Consider the following 23927-nt stretch of genomic DNA (forward strand, 5'->3'; position numbering starts at 1 on the left):
CCTTTATTCTTACATTCTGTGCTTTTTAGCTGCTTTAACTCTAGATTTTCCTCATAATACCTGAAAAACTAACACTAAAACCAATTAAAAATGAAACAAAAACATGTATTTCTCAAAATAAAACTGAAATAACTAAAAACTAAACTGAAATCAAAAGCCTAATTGAAGACATAAAAATAAAACCTGATGGAACTCTGTACATGATCTCATTTTCTGTGTGTGAGAAGTTTTGGTTGGACCTCCTGCGTGTTACATCAGTGGTTAGAAAGCTGGAGGTGGTTTTGTCTGTAAAATTTCCCTCCTCTTTCTTTCTCTCTCAGGTTTGCAGTCATCGCCTCGGGCTGTGCCAGCTGCCCCAGGTTGGTGTGTCGCAGAGAAGGCTGCGGCGCCGAGTTCTGCTACCACTGCAAGCAGGCCTGGCACCCGAACCAGACCTGCGACTCGGCCCGCCAGCAGAGGGCGCAGTCCCTGCACACCCACAGCAACCACTCGCCCAGTTACACGCAGGAGCAGGGGCCCGGTGAGTACCTGCACACGACAACACACAAACACACCTGGTGGGTGAGCGCATCAGAGGAAACCACAGTCTGACGCAAAACAAGGCAGAGGCAGGGTGGAGGTTTTTCCTGTGTTACAGAGACACAAACAGGATCACACATGCACATCATACGGACTAGATAGATAGATAGATAGATAGATAGATAGATAGATAGATAGATAGATAGATAGATAGATAGATAGATAGATAGATAGATAGATAGATAGATAGATAGATAGATAGATAGATAGATAGATAGATAGATAGATAGATAGATAATTTAAAGATTTCATAACCTGGTTGATTATAAAACTGCACAAATAATGTATGAAGCTCAAAATAACTTACTTCCAAATGGTATTCAGAGGTTGTTTGAGGTTAAATAGAGTCATTATGCACGGAATGGAACAGGAATGTTAAAAAAAAAACCAAAAAAAACAAACAAGGATCAGAACTAAAAATAGGTGTATGTCTGTTAAAGATAAATGTGTGTTAGATTAAACCTGTTAAACCTGTGGAACAGTTTTGACACAGACATGTTGAAGTATGATTCAATTTACATATTAAAAAATATGTTTTAAAAAAGGGGGTGAACAAATATAAGAGTGTAGATGTATGATCAGAATACGTTATTAGATAGATAGATAGATAGATAGATAGATAGATAGATAGATAGATAGATAGATAGATAGATAGATAGATAGATAGATAGATAGATAGATAGATAGATAGATAGATAGATAGATAGATAGATAGATTTACTTTACTAATCACCAAAAGGAAATTTAAATTATGGTCACCGCTCCACAGAAACAGTGATACCACATCAACAATAAATAAATAAATAAATGCAGAGTGTAAATCGCTTACAATAAGTTAGGTTAAAAAGAAAATAGAATTAAAAGACAAAATGTACTTTCTACCTATCACATAAAAACATTAAAAAAAAACCCTGATGTGGACCTAAAACCATTAAATTAGAGGGTTAAAACTCCAAAGTGTAAGATTTAGGAGGATCTAACTGTAAAATTGGAATATAGTTCTCATATTTATGTGAATATGCGTGTAAAACCCTGAAAATGAGAATCCTTTTTTCATTTTGGCCCAGAATATAGTTGTTGTTCTTCTTTTTTTGTATTTTACAGTAGGTGGCATCCATGTAAGCTGCATTTATGTCACTGACTGTGTTTGCTCATGTTAATATCCTCTTAACATCCTCTTACTCATGTTATTATCCTCTATCCTGTCAAACTCATTTTAGTCCAGGGACCACATGTAGTCCAACGTAAGCTCCAGTGGGCCGGACCAGTAAAATCTATATCATAATACTGGAAGGTCTGTGTGTGTGTGTGTGTGTGTGTGTGTGTGTGTGCGCGCGTGCAGTTCTGAGAAATTGTCACGTTTTTAACTGGCCAGTTTGGTTCCTACAGTTGTGTAATAGTCCCATCTCCACATTAAATATCTTGGCAAGTTGATAGGACCAGTATTTTGGGAGATATTAGTAATTTTGGAATGCAATAGCCTTACAATCACGTTGCGTTGTCCATGATGGTTGACAGGAAGTGCAGTACCACGCTGCATGATGGGAAATGTTAAAAAAATGAAGTTAAAAACAGGAACGACACTTTTACTGATTTCAGTCCCTAGATATTGGTATTAATATGACCTGTGGTTCCCCATGGGTCAACACACTAGTAATAGCATAATAGCCTATAAATAATGACAACTCCCAATTGCTGTCTTTGTTTTAGTGCAAAAAATAAAATACAATTGTGAAATGGTTTACATTTATAAACTACTTTCACAAAAAATGGGAATAACTTGAAAAACCTGAAATTTCTTCAGAAAAATAAGAGCAATTTTAACAATATCATGCCTCGTCTTATTATTTGTACAGGTTGCGGTGGATCTACAAATGCACAAAGCATTTAGGAACAAGAAAAATATAATAAAATAGCACAGTTTTGGACAGTTTGGAACTAAAATTAGTTTCACGTTCTTGACTCTTAATATCTTTAGTGTAATTTTTGCACATTTTGCAAACTATCCTGCGGGCCAGATTGGAACTCTTGGTGGGCTGGCTTTTTGGCCCATGGGCCGTATGTTTGACACCCTGACTATAAACCAAAAAGTCCCGAACAGACAAATCTAACACCAGCTCAAACCAGGAACTTAAGCATTTTTTAGTGGCCATGATACAGAGGGATGATGTGGGGTAAGAATGGTCCAAGTCTGCAAGTACTACATTATAAGGCATTAAATATTGCAAGGTTTTAGGTCTTTTTTAACATTCGGTCAGGGAAAGGATCATTAGTGAACCAAAGATGTTTACTTCTGTTGCTTTAAACTTTGCGTTTTGCAGGTGCTCACATAGAACTGGAATTAAAAACCATAAAATAAATTGCTGTTGGTGTTTTAACTACTGTTTTGCAAGTGATTAGGCTATTACTATATTGGATTTTTGGAACACAAAGTGACCAAATTTGGACCAAAGGTGGAGCTGATGTGTGAACTAATGCTACCGCTAACCTTCAGACACAGACACGAAACCAAAGGTATTTAGTCGACATCTCTGTAATCTGGCAGGATATGCTGCTTTTTTTAGTCCTCTGTGCCCATTCCTGGAGGCTGCATAAGTGATGATGAATCAAAATGTTTTAGGTGGAAATCCAGGAGGCTCATGTCACAAAATCACAAAGATGTTCACGGAAAGACCAAAATGAAAACCTTCAGAAAAGCGACATCTTAAAAAAAAAAAAAAAAAGATGGTGAGATGGATGACATGATGACAGCTACAGTAAGGAACAGTTTTCTGTAAGCGGTAAACCTGCCATTCACAACAGAACTGAGGATTTATGGCAGTAAATTCAAATAAAAAACAGACTTGTTCTGTGCAAATGTGTCACATGGAACGCAGAGCTGGATGGTTAATTTCCATATGACCTGAGGTTCATATTAAATCAGTCCCATGCAAATAGGGCTTCAGTTTTGGTCTAGTTTTAGTTAGTCAGCCTGATTCTGTGTATTTATTTGACTTTTCTTTTTCTTTTTTTTTTTTGTCTTATTTTTTGAGCCATCATCTAGTGGTCATCAGTGGTATTACATCTAGAGATACTTCTACACCTCTGGCTTTGACCCATTGAACATCAGTTTAAAAGGTTTTATAACTGGTTACCCTTTCAGTCTGTCTTCTTTTAGGTTTTGATGTGCCTTTTTTGCTCATCGCCAATAGGCCATGAGCTGTTGTGAATGTGCTGTGTCTGGCACTATCCTCGTGATGCCGGACACACATGATAAGAGACACAATTTACATTATAATCTTTGATAAATTCAAATAACGACAAACATATTTCAAAATATTTGCCTATCTACCTAACGATGATTCAGTTCCTTTTCCTGAGTCCTGTTGTAGTCAGCATATTCCACTGAAACTGTACTGTGTGCTTACAAAACTAACTAAAACATATAAAAATTATGGATAAAATTCCCTTCGTTTTTGTCTTTGTCAATGTCGGATTGATATGAAAGCGATTTATTTTGCTCTAGCAATTTTAGCTAGCGTCACCATACGGTACTTCACGGTCCGTCACTTCTTGTCACTTGTCGTTTCCAGTTGTCTTCTGGTCCCCACTCTACCTGGAAACATGGAGACTAAAGTTGGGAGAAAGCAGCAGAGTCCTGTCTGGGATTTATTTGAATACGACGGAGAAGAAGATAAAAGATATGAAAAAACTAAAATTAGTACTAAACTAAACTAAAACTAAGCATTTAGAAAAAATGAAAACTAATAAAAACTAGCAAACCTGCCCTAAAAATGAATTAAAACTGACTGAATTAGAGAAAAAAAAGGCAAAACTAAATAAAACTAAACTAGAATGAAAAATCCAAAACTATTATAACCTTGATTCAGACATAGGATAGGGCTTTATGCACATAAATGAACAGTTTGCATGATTTGTACATCAGCCATGCAGGGTTTAGACATCTACTCTGACAAAACTACTGCTCAGATTCATTTTAAGTTTTATTTGTAGCTTCCTTGGGACAGTATCTAAAAAGTTTGTTCACAGTTTTGAGAAATTTGGATTTTTTTTAAATATTAAAAACCTGCCTTTACTTATAATGGTCCATATTTTGATGGCTTATATGATGGAAATTGTTAGAGATATGAATATAGTTCCTATTGATCACTGATAGGAAGTCATATATGGACTTACATTTAATTAGTTGAGTTCTCCTCCAGTGAAAGTACCACCCACTTTTATTGGGAGATTAATCTATGTAAATAAAACTTACTTACTTGATCTTCTGCAGCCAGACCACAGGACTCTAACATAGCAACAGAACCTGACAACCTCGCAAATTCAACTTGTTATTGATTCTTGATAGAACATGCTGGTGAGATACAGAAACACTGGTTCTATTTTTTTTTTGTTTTTTTTAGATTGAACCAACCTATCACTGTTGTGTTCTGCAGACAGAACCACAGATAAAACCTTCTCCCCCAGCATTTTCAGATCTGAGACTGTTTTTTTCACACCTCTGAAAACTTTCCGCCTCTCTGTCTCTTTATGTCTGTCAGTCTTTATCACATGCCAGTCTGTCAGAGCGCTGAGTCAAACCCGTCTCGCATCTGTTGTACCAGCTCGCTGACGCTCCCACCGCTGGGGAAGCGTACGGCGTTCAACCAAGCATGAGGCCCTATTTTTATCACAGCCTCCCCACTTGATACTTTCATGACTGCAGCACCCTGCATCCTGTCATACAGCATTTTTTAATGTCACTGCAACATTTTAGTCTAAACTTCCTCAGGTTGGTTCGTTTCAGTGCTGGAAATGGCATCCAGGTGCTTTATTTAGATTAAAAGTATTAATATCACAATATGAGATAAATAGAAGTTAGTAAAAGTATGTATTATCAGTAAAATGTACTCAAGTATATAAATTAAAGGTAGTAACTGTCCAGTAAAATGATCCCTGTTGGTGTTACTATTATATATTATATTTTTTGGGTTCATTTCACGGTTGAACTGCTTCATATGTTGTTTATAGTTTAATGTAACACATGTTTACAACTGAACTTGTTGCTGTTTCACCTTCATGACAGATTAAAGCCTCTGCTACATCCAGTTTTATCCACAGTGTCCACAGGTTGGACAACAATAACTATGGTTTGTTTGAGTGTTGTAACATGTGGACATTGACCCTGTTTACATGACCATAGAAGTCAGATAACGGGGAGTAATCGGATAATTGTAATGATCCGATTACATGCACTTAAGAAATGCAATAATCAATAAACTCTGGTTTAGCCCCAGTCCATTATCGGATTTCTTTTGGAGTACATACGTATGTAGTGATGGTAGACTTAAACTTCCTGTTGTTGTCCGGCTCGCGTTTGACTATGTAACATCCGTTCTCCACAGTTTTAATTGTGTTTGCACATAAATCAGATTAACCTGTGTACATGGAGGAAGACATCGGAGTATTGGGAAGAAATCCAGGTGTGTTAATCTGATTTCTTATAATCAGATTACTGCTGTTATCTAATAAAGCATATCAGATTATCCTGTTTACATGGTCAGGTGAATAATCTGACAACTAAAGAAATCGGGTAATGATCAGAGTACTGGTGTGCATGTAAACAGGCTCATAGATATTCTGGAAAACTAAGATTGCGCGGACAGAATTTTTCAAAAATGAAGAAAATATCTGTTTTTAGAGGAATATCCATGTTAGAGTGGACTGGGTATAAATATAGATGAACCTGATGCTGTTTCATGAAGCTGTAGAAAAGTAATATAAAAAACATCTGATCAGCAACCGGCAAAAACCTTCTTTAAAAAATCTTTCAAACTTAGAAAATGATTATAATTGCTCCCCGGTATGAGTTTGTTTTCATTTTTTTGGTTGTTTTTAATTACATATATATAACTTACATATATATAAATTGTATACTTGATGTAAAATGCTGGTATGATAATGCTTCCTCAAAAAAATAATAAAAAGATAATTCCAAAAAAAAAAAAAAAAGGATTATAATTGTTCTTCAGCGTACATCAGAAACACACGGGAATAAAATTTGATCCACTGCCAAAGTTATTTGTGATGACTCTGCTGCTATGTTGTCAGTCATAAGTTTAACCTCCTATGTGTCTGAAAATTAACAAAATTATGTGTCACATAATAGATTTTGTGCAGCTTGGTAACAAAACCTACAGAAGTCAGTATCATTGTGTTTCCTCTCTGAATACTTGACTAAGATACTGAAAGGCAATTATAGACTTTTAGCTCAGTAGCACCCAAAACCATCAAACACTGCAGCTTTAAGAGTGAAAGTACTAGGTTCCAATCCACCCCTGGATGTTCTAATAATGAACCGATTGAATATATCAAGTCACATGGTTGTACATTGTGACTTAAGTTCTTTTCCTCATGAAAAACTCTTTTATTTAAAATCATGTTTGGACTTTTGACAAATAATTAGTTTAAGACGTGTCTGTTTATGTCACTGCTTTTAACCCATAAAGACCCAAACCCCCACCACTGACCGAAAGCATCTACTGATCTAAAATATGTAATACCTGTTGATCCACTAATCCCATCAGTACATGTAAATAGTTATTGCAAAATGTAGTTTGTCATTTTTTCATGGTCATCAGATACAGTATGACCCATTTGGACGTTCATCACCGTCATCTTCTCCAACATTGATTCACCAGTAAAACCCATGGAGTTGCATCAGTGACAGTGGATGGAGATACTTGGTTTATCCTCAGTTAATGATATTTATATTTTTTTTTTGGTCCAAAGTGTTTTTATTACATATTGAGTCATCCAGAAAAGCATGATACAGTCATTGTTTTTTTTTTTTTTTATACCCAAACCCATGAACATTCCCACCCTGTTGCACCATAAAAAGATGATAATTAACAATAATAAAAAATAAATAAGGAACATGAATATTAGTCACAGACTCGTATTAATAAGACTACTGTGAAATAAGTGAGGGATCTACCTCTTTTATGTGATTCAGAACAGGTTGCCAGGTACTGAAAAACTTAGTGGTACATCCTCTTATGGAATATCTAATTTCTTTCCAATGCTAAATGATGTAAAAAATCCAGAAACCAAGATTTAAATGTTGGAGGTTGTTCATCTTTCCATTTAAGTAGCATTAGTCTACGAGCTAGAAGAGTGGTGAAGGCAATCAGGCTTTTAGATTTTTGGTTAAAATGAAAAGAATGTGATGTAATGCCAAATATTGCAATTGTTACCTCAGGTTCAATATGAGACCCTGTTACATCAGAAGGAAATTTAAAAATATAAACCTGTTAAAGATATATTTTAATGAAAAAATATTTTTTTCTTGTTTTGATGTAATAACCATTGAATTTACTCTAAGCTTTGATGAATATCTACATCACAGGTGTCAAACATGCGGCCTGAGGGCCAAATCCAGCCCACCAAAGGGTCCAGTCCAGCCCTTGGGATGAATTTGTGAAAAGCAAAAATTACACTAAAATATTAACAATCATTTTAGTTCAGGTTCCACATTCAGACCAATTCATCTCAAGTGGGCAGGACCAGTAAAATACTATCATAATAACATATAAATAATGACCACTCCAAATTGTTCTCTTTGTAAATGTAAATATTTGCATGTATTTCCACTAAAACAAAGAATAATTTCGCAAAAAATGTAACCTGAACAAATATGAACTACCTGAAATGTCTTAAGAGAAATAAGTACAATTTTAACAAGATTCTGTTTGTTATTTTAAATGTTTTGTGTATTTGTTGATCTACTGTGATCTGTATGTTATAATGTACATATGTAAAATGATAAACTGAGGCAGAAAATTGTTAAAATTACATTTATTTTTTTCAGTTTGTTCATGTTATTCACATTGTTTGAAAGGATAGTTTGTAGATGTAAACCTTTTCATAATGTAAATTTACTTTTTCACTCTTAAACATAGAGAAAAGTTTTGAGTTGACATTATTTATATATTATTATGTTATTATTTCACTGGTCCGGCCCACTTAAGATCAAATTTAGCTGAATGTGGCCCCTGAACTAAAATGAGTTTGACACCCCTAAACTACATGATCAGTGAACTAAATATAGGAAAATACATGATTTTAACTGAAAAAAACATAAAATACAGTGGATAATATTATAATAAATGGTGGTAAAAATCCTTTAAGACAGTTTAAAATAGAGAGAAAAGGTCATTTGGGAAGTGCCACAAAAGTAGCACTGGGTCTTTATGGGTTCAGATTGACAGTCACCTTCAGCAACTCTATCTTTTATTCTATATCGTATAAACATAAAAACCTCAGTAAGCAACCTAGAGCTCGCAAACATCTCAAAATACGAGCATCTTTAATCCTGTTTTGATTAAAAATCTATTAAGTAAATCCCTCCAGCTGTCCTCAGCCGTTCCTCTCTCTCTAATTCGCTGCTTCCAGTCTGCTTCTCTCCGCCAAGTATTTAAAGACACTGACATCAATCAACAAACTGAGTCACAAAACAACCCCACCAGTTTTCTGCTTCCTCTCGCTCTGTCTGTTTATACCGGAGTTTAGTCGTTTCAGATACAGATAGATGTACAAAGAACGATAGAACAGACGTCGAGAGATAAGAACAGAAAACACAGAGTAAGGGATAATAAAAACAAGGGTAAAAAACAGCGTGTGGAGTTGTGTCAGCAGAATACAGAGTGCACAAGCAAAAACAACACACAAACACACGGGCTTCGATCAGATATGCCAGAGTCTGTTTGAGTTAAAATGCCAAAATGCCCTTTAAAGAGCAGAGAACGCTCCCAGAATCCAGATTCCAAACACACACGCCCGACGAAAAAATTGACTTCTCTTCTGGCGTTCTTTCCTTCGAAATGCATTAAAGGACAAAGTGCTGCAATTGTCCAATCCATTACACTAATGAGCTTTGATTTTGCTGCCAACTGAGGAAACTGGGACATTTTCTACAGTACAGTTTTCTACTAGTCACATTTAAACAGTTTGTTTAAAGTCAAATTTCCTGGACTTTAAGCTGTGCAATAATGGAAAAGTAGAAGAGTACATCCACTCATTTATCCATGTTATAGGTTAATAATAGTAGATCATAGTCAGAATATTGGAAAATGAAAAAAACTGTTAATGATTGTGTTAAGATTTCACACATACAACTGTGAAATATTACATCTTCTCACGTTCTACAAAGTTATAATAGATAAAGTCAGGATGTTGTAGAATAATATTACACATCCGAATTAAGGAATTGTATTTTTGATACACTTAAATCATATTTTACTGAAAGTTTAATGTCATTTAAGTTAAGGATGTGTAAAGTTTAGAGTTTATTTTTGATATGTGTATTATTGTTAGAAAGGGACAGAGTTTATTTTGATGTGTGATACTGTTGCAAAATGGACAGAGTCTATTTTTGATATGTATAGCATTTTTTTTTAGCATTTAGTCTGATATGTGTGGGATTTGTTGAGTTACTTATGGGCGCTGACATGGGAATTTAGGATAAGTAGAAGGATGGGGTAAGGGGGCTTCTTTTCGAATATGTTTTCTTTTCTTTTTATATAAAAATGTTCTTGTTTTGCTTTTAATGTTATATTCAAAATAAAAAAAACATACAACTGGGAGGTAAATTAAAGGAAATATTAATGTAAGGTGTTATAAATGGACAGAGATAATAGGCAATTACAGACAAGTTAAATGTTTTGGTGTCTTGATTCTGTTGTTTTCACACTAAATCCTGGATAAAAATATGAAAAAGTGAGAAATGCAACCCAAAAAATGACAGAAAAAGTTGACAAATTTCACACAAATGAAAAGGAAAACCAACATAACATTTCTCATCGCCTCTAAAGCAGATTGATTCTTCAGTCTGACTCTAACAAAAGATATTTCCTTATCTGTTTTGATGATGATGGTGGAGAATCGTCTCAAATGGGCTGAAGAGACGTGTCAACCAAGGATGAAATATCTTAGAGTTGTAATACCACTGATGGCCTCTAGAGGCAGCTCCATATCATAAAGTTCTTTCTAAAAAATAATATTTCTTCCCTGCAGTTATTCTGGACTCATCCGTTTTCACTAATAGGTGATGTGGTGGTCCATCTTTACATTTTTCCTCCACTAATTAGATCTCAGGGGTTTGAGTGACAGGTCGGTTTGACAGGTTACATGCCTGCCAAGTTGGATTTTCAGAGCTTCAGCTGATTTAATAAAATATTTTTCCAGACTGACAGCTCCAGTGTAGTTTGGGTTTAATAGGTTCCACTAACAACGCTGTAAAATACTCCTGGTACACTGTGACTGATTAAGCCACCACTTAGTATTAACTCACCTCTGATCCTCTGGGTTCCCATGGCTCCGCCCCTTTTTTAAAAACTTAATTTTTATTTGGTTTTGCTCATATAAATATACAAGACATTTTACATACATTAACTAATCTAATCAAACATCCCCATACGGTAAACATGAAAAAAACCCAACTATATCTGCAGTAGATATTGATTACAATTAATCACAAATGAAACATGAATGACAAAAAAAATAAAAAAAACACACATGTATACAACCACTTCTGAATACTTATTGCATTAAAAGCTTAATCATGGAACTCCATCTCTTTGTAAACATCTCTCCCTGAATTATAAGTGCATAAGTAATTTGCTCCATCTGATAGATCTCCCTCACTTTCTCAATCCAAATGTTATGTTGGAGGTTCAGGTTTCAACCACTCAAAAGTGATGCATTTAATGGCTGGCATTAGTAAAACTCGCAAGAGGTATTTTCATTTATTTCCCTCTAAACTTTTTGGGATTTCACCTAAAATAGCAAACTTTAAATCTTTAGAAAACGTTTGGTTGAAACTGTGTTCACAGCAACAAATATATCATCCCAGAAAGGTCGGATCCGCCCCTTTTGTCCAAATATTGTCACTTGTGGTTAAAAAGAAGCAATAAATCCACCCCCAAAGCTCAAACCAAATGGATGGTTGGATGGCTGTAGTTGCTGCATTGACAATATTCGTCACATAAAATATGATCAAATTGATGTATTCAGTTTTTGGTGTTCCATTTTGATATGAATGAATGAATGAATGTTTTTATTATTGTGTCTTGCATAAAAAACATGCCCAGCCCTTACATGGGCTTATAAGACACCAAAAATACAAACCAAAAATCAAACACCAGACAACAGGTACAATAGATATGAACAAAACAAAATACTGACCTATTTAAACAAACACATCTGCCGCTTTTTCCAGGCTTTACAAACAAATAATGCTAATTTCTATACATTAGAACTAAACAACCATTTCATCTTGTCATCATCAGTGCTCCAGAACAGATCAGGATTTCGGATACACATATCATCAAACAAAGAGGCTGTCAGTTCATCATATAGAGGACAATACAAAAGAAAATGTGATTCTTTTTCCACTTCCCCCAAATCACACAGTCCACAAAGTCTGTTTTCTTCTGGGGTTTGGGTGAATCTCCCAGTATCTAAGGCCAAGGGAAGGATTCCTGTTCGCAACTGAGCAGTTAGGGACCTTTGGTTCCTGGTCAAATTTGCACTGACATAAAATTCTGTTTTATAGGTGTTTTTTAGTTGAATGTATGTCCGCAGCTTCGGTTTAGTCAGGATCCCATTCATCCATTTTTCTTCAAAAGCAGACATTAGGTTAGCTCTGATCTTATTAATACTACAGGGTGGGGAAGCAAAATTTACAATATTTTGAGGCAGGGATTGAAAGACAGTGTATGACCAATTAGTTTATTGAAAGTCATGCGAATTTATTTGCCACAAGAAAATTTAATAGAAAATGTTTTTATTCTGTGTCCTCCTTCTTTCTCAATAACTGCCTTCACACGCTTCCTGAAACTTGCGCAAGTGTTCCTCAAATATTCGGGTGACAACTTCTCCCATTCTTCTTTAATAGTATCTTCCAGACTTTCTCGTAATAGTTTTGCTCATAGTCATTCTCTTCTTTACATTACAAACAGTCTTTATGGACACTCCAGCTATTTTTGAAATCTCCTTTGGTGTGACGAGTGCATTCAGCAAATCACACACTCTTTGACGTTTGTTTTCCTGATTACTCATATGGGCAAAAGTTTCTGAAAAGGTATGGATAATAGTGTTAGGTATGATTATGACATCAATATATGTTTGGTTTCAAAACAATTGACGTAGTGCCTGCTGAGAAAAAACAACTCAATGTTCATTGTACATTTTGCTTCCCCACCCTGTACATATTGAAGTTGTGCTTCTGCAAAGACAGATCTGACCTCTGCCGCCCAAGGGGACCTTGTCTTACTCCAGCCAAATACTTTTTTGGTTATTCCATTATCTGGCATATTAATAATTCGATTCCATAATCTAACCATTTCACATTTTCTTTGAATTGCACCAGGAACCCAACCCATGTCACCCTGCACTACCAAAAAATATCATTGATATCATTGGCTACTTTGTTTTCTTAGCATTCCCTCAGAGGAATTATGTAAAAGTGACATATATTCTGTATCTGTGTAGAATACTGCTTGCTGCAGGCAAAAAAGCCATGACCAAATATTGGCTAAAACAGGATCATCCCTCAGTCACCCTGGTAATAAAAACTGTCAATCACATCCATTTAATAGAAATGATGACCTACAATCTCCGCCTACAACAACAAAAGGGTGTAAAATATTGGGAAAAATGGGCCTTTTTCATCCAATCTGTGGACAGTGAACAGTATGTAAATGTCTGAATGTACCTGGGATCATTTCTGTTTGTTTTATACCTTATACTAAAACAAATACAAGTGAAGTATATAAAAAAAAAAATTAGTCCCATAAACAAGAGCTGCTCCTCTGTTTTATCTGTTTTTCTTTTCACTGATACACAAACATCACACTCATCTATTCTTGTCGACCTCTGTAGCTCCACATGCAGATAAACTTCCATCACTGCTCTGTTGAAGCAAAAATGAACCCTCTATAAATGTCATGTGGAGCTTCTCCTTTTACAGTTTTTATACAGAATCAAATGGATCAACTCTGCTTTTTTTAGTCATGGAAATTTTGTATTCCTCTTCAGTGGCCTGACATTTCAATTTGATTAAGATTCACTTGTAAAAGATTCTTGATGCACCTTAATTTTCAGTATTATGGCTAGTTATAGAATAGAATAGAATAGAATAGAATAGAATAGAATAGAATAGAATAGAACAGAAAAGAATTGTTGTTATTGCATGAGTGCAATGAAATTAAGTTTTTCTTCTTCCCACTCCTTTTAGAGCATAGATGAATGATTTTGGAATTTTGAATTTGCACGTATTCTGTAAATGCTCGAAATAAACAAATAAAATGAAAAAAAAAAAAGAATGAAATAATTGGATACAATCCTTGGTGCAAAAATACAAGCAATAAAAGTCCTAAAAATAATTAATAAAAATAGATTAAAAAATAAATAAATAAATACAGATTCTGAACTCCTGTTTATTCAGGACATCACATACACACATACACAAGGCCAACAGGTTTCATCATGTGACTGGGATGGAACAGGAAAACATGTCAAGAAAAGCTCGGTTTTATGTGTAAATATGAATAACTAATAATAAATAACTTAAATCACCTATTTTATAAAACTTAAGGACTCAAAACATTACCCTTCACTCTTTGTTAAACAGTAAAACACAATATGTGATTGAATGGGAGTCATAGTTTTGGATTAGAAGTGGTGACATTTACCACAAAGCATGATGGGATTGTACCATAGAGTCCACATGTGTTGACGCATCCTAAATCATCTATTGTTTCTCTGCTCATTTATTCATTTTTTTTAGTAATTTGTCATCCATGTTTATATTCTCTGGTTTCATAATTACAGCCACATGTGCTATTTTGAATGTTTTGATTCCGTGGAATGTTAAGAGCTTTAACAAAATGACATCTGAACTGTTTTTTGTTTCTGTCTATCAGCTGATGATATCAAACCGTGCCCCCGTTGCGGCGCCTACATTATTAAGATGAACGACGGGAGCTGTAATCACATGACCTGCGCCGTGTGCGGCTGCGAGTTCTGCTGGCTCTGCATGAAGGAGATCTCTGACCTGCACTACCTCAGGTACAAACACATTTTCCTCAGACCTTTACGCACTTTTGAATGTGTCGGTCGATGCACACTGTACTGTTCCCTCATAAAACACATACAACAGCAACAATAATCCAATTTACAGGCAACACTAGACAGAGATTATAGATGTAAATAGAGCAGATTATCATACACACACAGATATAATATTGATTAATTTACATGCATTAAAATTTCATAACCTGGTTGATTATAAAACTGCACAAATAATGTATGAAGATCAAAATAACTTACTTCCAAATGGTAGTCAGAGGTTGTTTGAGGTTAAATAGAGTCATTATGCACGGAATGGAACTGGAAAAAAAAAAAAAAAAAACAAGGATCAGAACTAAAAGTAGATGTATGTCTGTTAAAGATAAATATGTATGTGTGTTAGATTAAACCTGTTAAACCTGTGGAACAGTTTTGACACGGAAATGATGAAGTATAATTCAATTTACATATTAAAAAAATATGTTTTAAAAAAACAGTGAACAAATAAAAAAGTGTGGATGTATGATCAGAATACATAGATAGATAGATAGATAGATAGATAGATAGATAGATAGATAGATAGATAGATAGATAGATAGATAGATAGATAGATAGATAGATAGATAGATAGATAGATAGATAGATAGATAGATAATTTAAAGAATTGTAGCTAAATAAATGTGCAAAAATGTTGTGTGTAATTATAATTATGAAGTTATACAGTGGAATTAAATAGTTAATATAACATTAATATTCATATTTGGAAATTACACTGAAAAAAATCAAAATCTTACCAAGTGGATTTTTCAGTGAAAATCAGGTATTTTCCTATATTTAATTCACTGATCATGTAGACATTCATAAAAGCTCAGATTAAAGTTGAGGGTTATTATGTCAGAAATAAAGAAAACTGAAGAAAGTGTTTTTTTTTTCCATCAAAATATATCATTAACTAAACATAAACAAGTGTCTTCATCTACTGTCATTTATCAAATTCCATGGATTTTATTGGTGAATCAATGTTGTGGAAGATGATGGTGTTTCCACGGTAACTACAGAGCCTCTGAACGTCCAAATGGGTCATATCTGATGACCATGAAAAGATGAAAAACTGTATTTTACTCCAATTATTTACATGGATTGATAGGATTAATGGCTCAGAAGTTACACTGCAAAAATCAAAATCTTACCAAGTGTATTTTTCTCATTTCTAGGCAAAATATCTCATCACATTTAAAATAAGACATAATCACCTAAAGAGGAACTTTTCAGTGAGATATAAGAACTTTTTTTTAGACAATAGATCTGGAAAATCTTCTTTTAAGAAATCTTACCAAGATCATTTTCACTTGTTCCATTGGCAGATTTGTTTTGCTTAATTCAACATTTTTTTTTTTTGCTTAATTCAAGTCAAAAATCTGCCAATGAGACAAGTGAAAATTATCTTTGTAACATTACTTGAAATAAGATTTTCAAGCTCTATTGTCTAAAAATAAGTTCTTATATCTCACTGAAACATTACTCTTTAGGTGATTATGTCTTATTTTAAGTGTGATGAAATATTTTGACTAGAGATGAGAAAAATACACTTGGTATGATTTTCATTTTTTCCAGTGTGGGTGTTTGTTTCTTCTTATTATTTCATTTTCTGTCGATATCCAGGAAACTATTCATGAAACCGCAGGGAGAAAGAAAAATAACAGTTTCAGGGTTACTTCAACATAAACAGCTGTTTGCTTTAATACATACAAGAGTCGGTTTAATAAACTCCAGCTCCGGTCGACAGCTTTTCAGTCAGTCTAGTTTTATTTTTCCTATATCAGTGCTTTGTCATTAGTTACTGTTTGCACTAACTCTAGAAGAATTTCAATACAGACTGAAATAAACTGATCTGAACTGAGTTTTAACATTTTCTTCTTCTGTCTGTGTTTACCTGTCGCTCTGTATCATCCTTCCTCCTCCTCTTCATTCAGTCCATCTGGCTGTACGTTCTGGGGGAAGAAGCCTTGGAGCAGGAAGAAGAAGATCCTGTGGCAGCTGGGGACTCTGATCGGAGCTCCGGTGGGCATCACCCTCATCGCAGGCATCGCCGTTCCCGCCATGGTCATCGGCATCCCCGTCTACGTCGGCCGCAAGGTGAGGAAAGTTTAGAGCAGGAATAAACTCGATTAACACGTGTATTTAACCCTGATACAAATACATTTCAACCAAGCATTTCATTGTATATTTATTCTGGATATGAACCACAGACAAAAGCTACTTCAGATACTTCGGATTTTCTAAGTGTGTTCCACTTTGCAAAGTTTCATATTCTTCTAAACCTCATTTTTTTTACTGAATTGGCTTAAAATGTGTCCTAACTTCTAAGAAACCCCAAATATAATTTACTTTACCCACAAAAAAAATCATATATCACAATGTTAAGTATAAGAGGAAATGCACTGGGTGGTGTAGCTTTAGAGTAAACAGCTGTCTTATGATACCAATTTACTGTACAAATAAGATTTATAGCATTGGAAAAAGCACTTCAGCAGTAAAGAGTAAAGATTTGAAAATATAGAAAGGAAAAAAAGCAGAAAAACAAATACAAAGAAACAAAAACACCGTACCATACCAACTTTATTTCTAAAGCACTTTAAGAGCTTTACAGCTGGCCAAAGTTCCGTACACCAATCGTAAAACAAGGAAATAAATAAGTAAAAACACTGATAACACAGGGTACAAAGCGGGCTAAGAACAAGAAAATACAACCATCACAAAGACAAAGACAAATTAAAATCTGATAAAAACAACATAGGAAATTAAAAAAAAAAAATAGATTAAGAAGTGGAAAATTAAGCCAAAGTAGTTTAATATTTAGTTCTTACTCCAATTAATATCAAAAAAACTAATAAAATAAGACATTCATTATCAACAGTAACCACAGTGTTATATTACTCTGTCATCAGTCCGTATTTTCCACACTTTTCACTGGATGTTTGTGCATTCTGTGATATTTGGGTTGTGCTGACTTTTAGGTTTGTTTGTTTCTCTGCTCTAGATATTCAGACTGTATTTCTTTGGTTTCAGAAAATTTGCAAGATTCAGTTTGTAACAGCTTGGTTTATTTCATGCTAATGCTCAGTGTGTTTTGCCAAATTATTAATCAGTAATCAGAGTCAGTGCTTCATATTATTACATGTTTTTACAAATCGCCAGCTCCTTGTAGCATCAGAGAGTAGTACAGTCTGTCTGTTTAACTAATGAAGCTCAGTTTACTTTAACTAATGAAGTTATTTTAGCCAAATATCTACAGCAATTTAGGATAAGAAAGTGCATATTATGTCCTAAGATAAGATAAGATAAGATAAGGTAAGACAAGTTTTGATAAGGTAAGATAAAATAAGGTAAGGCAAGGTAAGATAAGAGTCCTTGTTGCATCTCATTTAATTAGGTTTCAGGTTCTTGTTCCTCTCATCAGGACCTGCTTTCAGACTAAAAAAATCCATGTTATGTCCTAAAATAAGATAAAGTGAGGTGAGATAAGATAAGATAAGGTAAGGTTAGGTAAGGAAAGATAAAATAAGATAAGGTAAGGTAAGATAAGGTAAAGAAAGATAAGGTAAGATAAGGTAAAGAAAGATAAGGTAAGATAAGATAAGGAAAGATGAGTGAAGGTAAGGAAAGATAAGGTAAGATATGATAAGGTAAGGTAAGGAAAGATAAGATAAGGTAAGATAAAGTAAGGTAAAGAAAGATAAAATAAGATAAGGTAAGATGAGGTGAGGTAACATAAGGTAAGGTAAGGAAAGATAAGATAAGGTAAGGAAAGATAAGTGAAGGTAAGGAAAGATAAGGTAAGATAAGATAAAGTAAGGTAAAGAAAGATAAAATAAGATAAGGTAAGATGAGGTGAGGTAACATAAGGTAAGGTAAGGAAAGATAAGATAAGGTAAGGAAAGATAAGTGAAGGTAAGGAAAGATAAGGTAAGATAAGATAAGGTAAAGTAAAGAAAGATAAGTGAAGGTCAGGAAAGATAAGATAAGGCAAGATAAGATAAGGTAAGGTAAGGAAAGATAAAATAAGATAAGGAAAGATAAGATAAGGTAAGGTAAGATAAGGAAAGATAAGTGAAGGTAAGGAAAGATAAGATAAGGTAAGGAAAGATAAAATAAGATAAGGTAAGTAAGGAAAGATAAGATAAGGTAAGGAAAGATAAGTGAAGATAAGGAAAGACAAGATAAGGAAAGACAAGATAAGGTAAGATAAGGAAAGATAAGGTAAGGTAAGGAAAGATAAGTGAAGATAAGGAAAGACAAGATAAGGAAAGACAAGATAAGGTAAGATAAGATAAGGTAAGATAAGGTAAGAGTCTTTGTTGCATCTCCTTTAATTCAGTTTCAGGTTCTTGTTCTTCTCTTCAGAACCTGTTTTCAAACTAAATCCTGAATAAAAGCACAAACTGTTGCAAAATGTAAAAGTACAGTGTTAGATGGAGGAACTTTTTAGGAGGAACGTATTATGTAACACCATGTGTGTTCGTTATCTTCATGTGAGTCTGTGAACATCAGAAGGTGTCGATTCTCTTAAAGTTTATATAAAGACGACTGAGATGCCTTTCACACTTTAACCTTCATGGTCAGTTCCCCAGACGTTATATCTTTATAAAACCAAAAAAAAACCAGAAGTGGAACACCACAAAGTCGTGGTGACACACATTAATAGTTTGCCTCACAGCAGTGGTTTTTTTTTTTAAATCATCGGGTCATTATGTGGAATTTACACTGTTGCACATGCACTTTTTTTATTCGTACTGAAACTATCAAAGACAAACTTTGCTTAATAATGTACTTTTTCTCCTCAGGTTGATGTTAAAATGTCTAAAAACACAAAGTCAACACATTAAATATGCATTCATTGTAGGTTGTAACAGGTTCTTTCAGTGAATTTATGAGTCTGATCGTGTAAAACATCGAACAGGAGGAGCAAACGTCTGGTCTTCTCTTGTTCTGCTCAGATTTTTTTTTTGTAGCAGTTGTTGTTTTTGTGTTTGTTTCTTAATTTCTTGCTTCTGTCTGCGTGGCTGTGATAATATGATGCTCTGTTAACACTACGGCAGGTGTTACTGTTTTAAATTCAGCCAATTTCCATGGCTAGAAATCACATAGCATCTGGCTACAGCGCAGAATGAATGTGTAGTAGCTCTCTCTGGTGGAGGCGAATGAAACTGCACGCGTCACTTGAAGCCAGCTGGCAAAGTGTGAAGTGTTGGAAGTGTTGAAACTCATTAGATTTACTGGAACTTCAGATGCAGCGGCAGCAGAAGCAGTCACATGCCCACACACTGATTGTTTGCTTCATGTTCAAATCTGTCCAAATGTTTAGCGGCTTTAATGGTTTTCACTCAGAGAATTAATGTTTCAGTAGTCGACTAGTGCAGGGGTTTTAGTTTCAGGGAAGTGAAGCAAGATATGACATGTTTAGTGCTTTTAAATAGAAGAGAAAACTGTCTGTTGATCACACTTCACTTCCTCTGTGATGTTTCTTTTGGTTTTTTATCGACCACAGAAGATTCCACTCTATATATGCACAAAGATAAGACATTGTGGGTTCTTCGCAGGGTGTTTTTTTTTTTATAATTTTATTGATTTTCTTCCTAAAACGACAAAACAAATAAGCAATAAATACTGAGTTTAATTCCCACTACAAGACAGAAATGACATATTAGTGCAAACATTTTGAAGCACACCATTATAATAAATTAAAATAGAAAATTGACAGTAGGAACAGACTGTATCTGTCACTGAATAAAGTATAAAGCCCATTGTTTCAGCACATCTGTATTATGGTATCATCAAGTTTTCATCTTCAAACTAAAACTCACAGGTGGGCGGAGTCAAAGGCGTCACAGATGGACCGCCCACTACTTTTAGATTCATAACTTTTGAACCAGACAAGTTTAAGACAAATATTACACGTAATTGCAAAGATCTAAATGCCATCTTAAACATACTCAAAGGGCAAAATTTAGTTTTAAATATTTTTGAAGTAAAAATGTCAAAAACTACTGCGTCACAGATGGACAAAAAATTAACGTCTATTTTTTGCAAGAATTACCAAGTTCTCAAAAGTGACATTTTCATCCTCAAATGTATTCATTGTGTACCTTAAACCCTCTATTTTACAACCGAATAATTGGTTAGAGGAAAAAAATATTTGATCATACCTAAATAGCAAGAGTTTTGAAAAATGCCAGTGTCACAGATGGACAACAAAAGTAAATGTCAAATTAAACATTATTTATTTCAATTATCAATATCATATGTTTTTGTTACAATATTTACAACATACGAATAATATTAACGTTATATTCAGATGTATTTTGCATAGATGTGTGCATTTATTAATTGTAAACACTGTGTTTAGAATATGACATAAATGATATATTAGTCAAATATCAATGTATTTGGAATAAATTTAGTTTATTTATAAGAGTTTATAAAATGAAACCAGAATGACGGCACAAAACATTCACACTCCTCCACACAAACTCCTCAATTTTTATTTTTTTTTCTACAAATTTTTTCTCATTTCAAAATACATTTTCCTGAAAATATAAGTAATTACCTACCAAAAAATGTAAGTTTGGTGTAGATTATTGTAGTTTAATTTTTTTGACCAGATGTTAACCTTCCCTTGACTTCACCCAGGTCCTTATTTTGACAGTCGGTCAAAATAACACTGTGCCTTATATTCTTCAGCTGATAGTTTACATTATAGCTGTTAGCTTAGCGCTTAATGGTAAAGTGTATTTATGGAGCATCTTGTAGTGCTACAAAAAGGATCAATAAGCAGTAAAAAACTAGACAAAGTTAGTACAAACATGATAAATAAAAAAAAATGCATAATGAAGATAATAGGAGTAAATGAGAGCAGACTAAATATGGTTCATGTCTTTAACCTGGAATCATCTTAATGTGTGAGGACATTAACCCATAAAGACCCAGTGCTACTTTTGTGGCAGTTCCCATATGATTTTTTTTTTTCTCCATTTAACCTTTCTTAAGTGATTTATCACCATTTATTATCATTTTATCCTCTGTCTTTAGTATTTTTCAGCCAAAATCAGGTATTTTCCATTATTTATTTAGTTGATCATGTAGATCAGGGGTGTCAAACTCATTTTAGTTGAGGGGCCACATTCAGCTAAATTTGATCTGAAGTGGGCCGGACCAGTAAAATAATAACATAATAATATATAAATAATGTCAACTCCAAACTTTTCTCTTTGTTTTAGAGCAAAAAAAGTAAATTTACATCATGAAAAGGCTTCCATCTACAAACTATCCTTTCAAAAGATGTGAATAACATGAAGAAACTGAGAAAAATAAGTGTCATTTTAACAATATTCTGCCTCAGTTTATCATTTCAACATGTACATTATAACTTACAGATCACAGTGGATCTACAAATACACAAAATATTTAATAACAGGCAGAGTATTGTTAAAATTGTACTTACTTCTCTTAGGACATTTTAGGTTTGTTAGGTTTGCTCAGGTTATTCATGTTTTTTGCAAAATTATATTTTGTTTTAGTGTAAATAGATGAAAATATTTGCATTTACAAAGTGAAAATTTTGGAGTTGTCATTATTTATGTGTTATTATGATAGTATTTTCTAAATCCTGCCCACTTGAGATTGAATTGGTCTGAATGTGGAACCTGAACTAAAAGGACTGTTAATATCTTAGTGTAATTTTTGCATTTCACAGATTCATCCCAAAGGCCGGACTGGACCCTTTGGCGGGCCGGATTTGGCCCCCAGGCCGCATGTTTGACACCTGTGATGTCGATGTTCATTAAAGCTCAGATTAAAGTTGAGGGTTATTATATCAGAAAACTGAACAAAAAGTGACTTTTTCAGTAAAATCTCTCATTAACTGAACATAAACCCAGTGTGTCCATCCACTGTCATTGATCCAACTCCATGGGTTTAACTGGTGAATCAATGTTATAGAGGATGACAATGTTTCCATGGTAACTACGGAGCCTCTGAACGTCCAAATGGGTCATATCTGATAACCATGAAAAGATGACAAACTGAATTTTACACCAATTTTTACATGAATTGATAAGATAAGTGGATCAATAGGTATTAAACAGTTTAGATCAGTTGATGGTTTTGGTCGCTGGTGGATGTTTGGGTCTTTATGGGTTAAGTTCGTATCATTTTTTTTCTCAGTCTACTATGACTTTATGACTATTCATTGTTTTTTTCTGTGAACGCTGAACTCCGTCTCCCCTGCTGCAGATCCACGCTCACTATGAGCTGAAGAAAACGTCTCGTCACAGAAGGAACCTGGCCATCACAGGGGGCGTGGCCCTGTCAATCATCACCGCCCCCGTCATCGCAGCTGTCAGCGTGGGTAAGAAAATCTATTACGACTGTCTGCGGCTGACGGCCAAAACAAAACCAGGACAGTTTGTTTATCAGCGTCTAGACATACTGCCGCTCAACACCTCGAGGACGTGAAGAAAAATCACAGTGTGTGACAGCGACAACTGAACAAAATATTGGACGGAAATGTGAACCTTTTTATGTTTGTTCAAACGGAGACACAAGAATTTGAAATTGTGCTGAAATATATTTATTTTATTTACCAAAAAATGTGTAACGCAGAAAAAAACACATGGAAAAGAATCACGTGCGATTTTATATTAAGAGGTGAAAACATTTATAGAGAAGAAAAACATGAACTGTGGTCAAAGGAGAGAGAGTCTTTTTTTGTTGCGCTACCAAATGCAGTTAAAACACAAAATAATAATTAAAAAAAAAACAGTTTTACACATCACGAAAGTTGCAGTTTTTGTAAAGACTGTTAAGTAATATCTAGTTTAGTGTAAAACAGCTCAATGGACTGCATCTCTAGTCTCAAGTGATACACGTCACCATCACCAAAACGGCTTTTATTTTGATGTATTTCATTGTATTCTTAAAGGGTGAGAAGAAAAAGTAATTAAACAGGTGAAAGTAAAGATAAATCTGCTCATGTTGAGAAGATGGTGGACAGAAATTATGGTCATTTCAGGTCTTTCTTTGGGATGCACCGATTTCAAACTTCTTGCCTCATACCGATATTTAAAATTACATTTTCTCCAGGAACTGATGCTTGCACTGCTCTTATTTTCTATTTCTTTATTCCGTTCTTGTTGCGATTTATCCCTAACAAAGAAATCTTCAATTTAAACATAAAAAAT

The 23927-nt window shown here is 34.3% G+C and overlaps 1 protein-coding gene across 1 annotated transcript in view; it reads left to right on the plus strand.

Moving 5' to 3' along the window:
- rnf19b (ring finger protein 19B) overlaps positions 1-23927 on the plus strand; it is a 100072-nt gene that overhangs the window by 65168 nt on the left and 10977 nt on the right. Inside the window, exons 3-6 of the mRNA XM_030146683.1 lie at positions 321-520; positions 14544-14688; positions 16662-16824; positions 22981-23095. Coding sequence (XP_030002543.1) covers positions 321-520; positions 14544-14688; positions 16662-16824; positions 22981-23095 — 623 coding nt within the window. The remainder of the gene's footprint in view (positions 1-320; positions 521-14543; positions 14689-16661; positions 16825-22980; positions 23096-23927) is intronic.

Source organism: Sphaeramia orbicularis, chromosome 11 (assembly GCF_902148855.1).
Source record: "Sphaeramia orbicularis chromosome 11, fSphaOr1.1, whole genome shotgun sequence".
In the NCBI taxonomy this organism is placed as follows: Eukaryota; Metazoa; Chordata; class Actinopteri; order Kurtiformes; family Apogonidae; genus Sphaeramia; species Sphaeramia orbicularis.